Raw genomic sequence first — 4,236 nt, forward strand, 5'->3', positions numbered from 1 at the left:
ATTTTATTTTATTTTATTTTAAAGTATAACTACCTATTTTGAGGTTTTGAATGACAGCAGTCATAACAACAAAATTTCACAAAATGCAGCTTATCTGGAATAGAAGATGGATGTCCATTAAAATTGTTAATACCTGAGTTCTGAACTTCAAAGTAAGTATGAATTTGAGGGAATGTAGAAAGTCTTTATAGATGCATCATATGTACACGATTCTTCCTACAAAAATCAATGATAGTAAATATCCAGATTAGATGATAAAATATGATCATAAGAGAGTAAAATCATGGGACACATAGGTGGCTCAGCTGGTTAAGCGTCCAGCTTTGGCTCAGGTCATGATCTCATGGCTTGTGGGCTAAAGCTCCAAGTCAGGCTCTGTGCTGACAGCTCAGAGTCTGGAGTCTGCTTCAGATTCTGTCTCCCCCTCCTCCCTTCATCTGCTTGCGCTTGCGTGCTGTCTCTCTCAAAACTAAACATTAAAAAAATAAAAAAGAGTAAAATCGTAATTAATTATGTTAAAATACATTTCTGCCATGCATACGTAAGGAAACAATAGACATGATACATCCAAAACGGTGAGGCAACTAGCATTTTAACAACTTCAAAATCAGAAATTAGGTCAAATGCACATGTCCAATTCAAGAAGTTGAATTTGACTACTACATTTTTATGGTTTACAAAATTTTTTAATAGTAGTATCATTTTATGATCGTGTATTAACAGATGTGGTAACCTATTTTAATTATATATAGTTGCATCTAACTTTTATTTTCTCTATTTCTCTTTATTAAGTATTGCCCTGGGTAAAGTGATATGGGAAAAATACTGAGCAACTCCTCTTTAAAATTTGAAATAACGTAGTTCTATAACATTCTGTTAGATGCACACAGTAATAGAAATTGTATGAACAATTCCTTGAGCATACCTCTTCAAGTCAGTAATAGAGCAACGATAGGAGTTATAACACTGACAAAAATATGGTTTTTTACAATGAACGTTTGTGATCACTTAGTAGCTGAAGACTGCTACTATTGATGCTATTACCTAATATCTGATTTAGACAGTCGCATTAAGCATGGTTTTATTTTTCCCCAAACAAGAAAAATTAATAAACAAATAGAAATATTAATAAGACAAACACAAAAGACTAAAAATAACAAAGAACACTTTAGTAACCATTTCTTTTAAAAGTCTTCCGGTGATATATATATAATGAAATAGACTGGCATGTTTAATATAAAAGGGGATAGTATAACATGGAAATAAGTAGAATTCTTATACATAGAAAGGACAGGGTGTAATATCATTTGAGGAAGGAAGATTTTACTCTACTCATCAAAAATCTCTTGGCTGGTTTCAGAATTGAATTGACATGTGACAGAGTAACAGGAGAAAATCAAATTAATTACAAACATATGGGCAGCTCCATAATGATATGAGAATTATCGGCAGTCAGGCAATTGGGGCTTACATGCCATTCTGAACTAATAAGGAAGGGTATACCAGGGTCTGGGACTTCAAAGAGAAGGAAAACAATTCAGAGGAAAATGAAAAAGAGTAAATATTTGGTAAACAAATGTTTACTGGGCCATACAGAAACAATGGGACATACAGAAGATTTAATCAAACAGACTGTGCTAACTTCCTGCCTCTCTACCACAACTAACTCATATTATACTGTAGTTATCTATTGTGAGAGTTTCCTTTTTGGAGCAGGTCCTCTATCTAAATTCTTTCTGGCGTTTGAGGAGGTGATAAAAAGAAAACCATCCTGAGTCTTTCATTTCTTAAAAATAATTTGCTTAAAGTAATCATCAAGCCTTAGAGACACATTTTGAAGTGGCAGATTTTACTTCCCTATAATAATTTCTGGATTATTCAATAACTTTAAAAGAGTATTGAGAAAGTAAAACAAACAAACAGCAACCCAAATTATGTAGACACATGTAGGAGTATACCTCAAAAAGCTTAATTGAAAAAAAGACACAATATTTTGTATTAAAATGTCTTGTCTGTTTTTGTTATGTGCTGCTTTGTTTTATTTATTGTATATACTGAAAAATCACTGTCCATTTTAATATAGCAAAGCCAGTCAAGAAAATTTATAAAAATAATTATGTACTCTTAGTGCAGAAAATTTCATTCTAATTAATGTAAATCAGTGCCGCTTCATCATTGGCTGTTACAGGAGTTGTAACATAATTCTAAATCCTTGTTTTGAAAATCACCCTGATACACATTCTAAAACACAGAACAACTTAGTGCATTTATTCAGATAGGATAAAAATGATAGAAAAGTAAGTACATTTAAAATAACTCCTATTCTTTTATTTAAATTATGCAAGCAGAGTTGTTGAGTCCACTCAGGAATGGGTAAAAATGCATACTAACCAAGGAAAATATCCAAGTTCCAGAGAAAAATTGTGGGAAATATAATAAGGAGAACTAATGAATGGGAAAGAATGTAGAATTTTACATATACCATGTAATTATGTGACATCACAAATTTCAGACTGGAGAAATAATTTGCAAATTGATGAAGAATATATACCTTTTTCTGCTTTGGGTAAATATATAAAGATTTAAGTTAGTTTATATATATTTAGTTAAACTATAGATTTCGTATATATAGTTTTTATATATTTATGTAAATTTATATATTTTTAAAGTTTATATACACAGGCTAACATATATATTTAGGTTTTCTGTGTTTATATATAAAAATTAATATACATGGGTTAATTTATGTTATGCTACATTATATTATATTTATATATGTTTTATTTTTTGTCTTTTTTCTTATGTGTATTTGATAAGTCTCATAAATGAAAAATGAAAAACCGATCAACGGAAATAGATTTCATTCTCCAAGGATTGACAGATGACCCACAATTGCAAATTGTGATTTTCGTGTTTCTATTTCTTAATTACATATTGAGCTTGATGGGAAACTTGATCATTATCCTCCTTACCCTGCTAGATCCTCGCCTCAAGACACCGATGTATTTCTTTCTCCGTAATTTCTCATTTTTGGAAATTATATTCACAACAGTATGTATTCCCAGATACTTGATAACCATTGTGACTAGAGCAAAAACCATCTCATATAATAATTGTGCAGCTCAATTATTTTTTATTCTTTTACTGGGAGTGACAGAGTTTTACCTTCTGGCTGCTATGTCCTATGACCGCTATGTTGCCATCTGTAAACCCTTGCATTACCCAATCATTATGAACAGCAAAGTGTGTTATCAACTTGTACTTTCCTCTTGGGTAACTGGATTCCTAATCATCTTTCCTCCATTGGTCATGGGCCTCAAGCTGGATTTCTGTGCTTCTAAAATAATTGATCACTTTATGTGTGAAACTTCTCCTATCCTGCAGATATCCTGCACAGATACACATGTCCTAGAATTGATGTCCTTTATCTTCGCTGTGGTGACACTTGTAATCACATTGGTGTTGGTGATTCTTTCTTACAGTTGCATCATTAAGACAATTATCAAATTCCCTTCAGCACAGCAAAGGACCAAAGCTTTTTCCACCTGTACTTCCCATATGATTGTTGTCTCCATGACTTATGGGAGCTGCATCTTTATGTATATTAAACCATCTGCCAAAGAAAGAGTGAGTGTATCCAAAGGTGTAGCTTTGCTGTATACCTCAGTTGCCCCTTTACTAAATCCCTTCATTTATACCCTAAGGAACCAGCAGGTGAAAGAAGTCTTCTGGGATATGTTACAAAAGATGTTGTGCTTTTTAAAAAAACAATTGTAATAAATGCTACAAATCACAATCTTGTCATAAAAACAAAAAGGAAAGTTTCATTCGCTTTTGGTGATCATGTCTTTCTACCTCATTACTTATTATCTTATATAGGACATCTCTTTTTTTCACCTTTAAATTTTTCTTTAGTTATTTTTTGAGAGGGAGAGAGAGCAACAAGGGAGGGGCAGAGAGAGAGGGGGAGAGAGAAAATCCCAAGCAAGCTCCTCACTGTTAGTGCAGAGCCCCCACGGGGCTTGAACTCACAAATCATGAGATCAATGACCTGCGCAGAAATCAAGAGTCTGACACTTAGCCAACTGAAACACCAGACACCTCTCATATGGGACATTCTCCTGAAGAATGTTGCAGCTCACTTCCACCAATATATTTTATTTTTTCTAATGAAAGCACCCTGCTATAATAACTTACTCCCTCAAGTCTGTAACACAAGCTGTAAATAACATTTCT

General features: G+C 32.9%; 1 protein-coding gene across 1 annotated transcript; it reads left to right on the forward strand.

Annotated features, from left to right (window-relative positions):
* The first annotated feature begins 2,832 nt into the window (after nt 1-2,832).
* On the forward strand, nt 2,833-3,777 carry LOC115304466 (olfactory receptor 6C6). Its single transcript, XM_029954640.1, has one exon. It carries the CDS (start codon nt 2,833-2,835, stop codon nt 3,775-3,777), a length of 945 nt encoding a protein of 314 aa, XP_029810500.1.
* The last annotated feature ends 459 nt before the right edge of the window (nt 3,778-4,236 follow it).

This window comes from Suricata suricatta, chromosome 10, assembly GCF_006229205.1.
Source record: "Suricata suricatta isolate VVHF042 chromosome 10, meerkat_22Aug2017_6uvM2_HiC, whole genome shotgun sequence".
NCBI lineage: Eukaryota > Metazoa > Chordata > Mammalia > Carnivora > Herpestidae > Suricata > Suricata suricatta.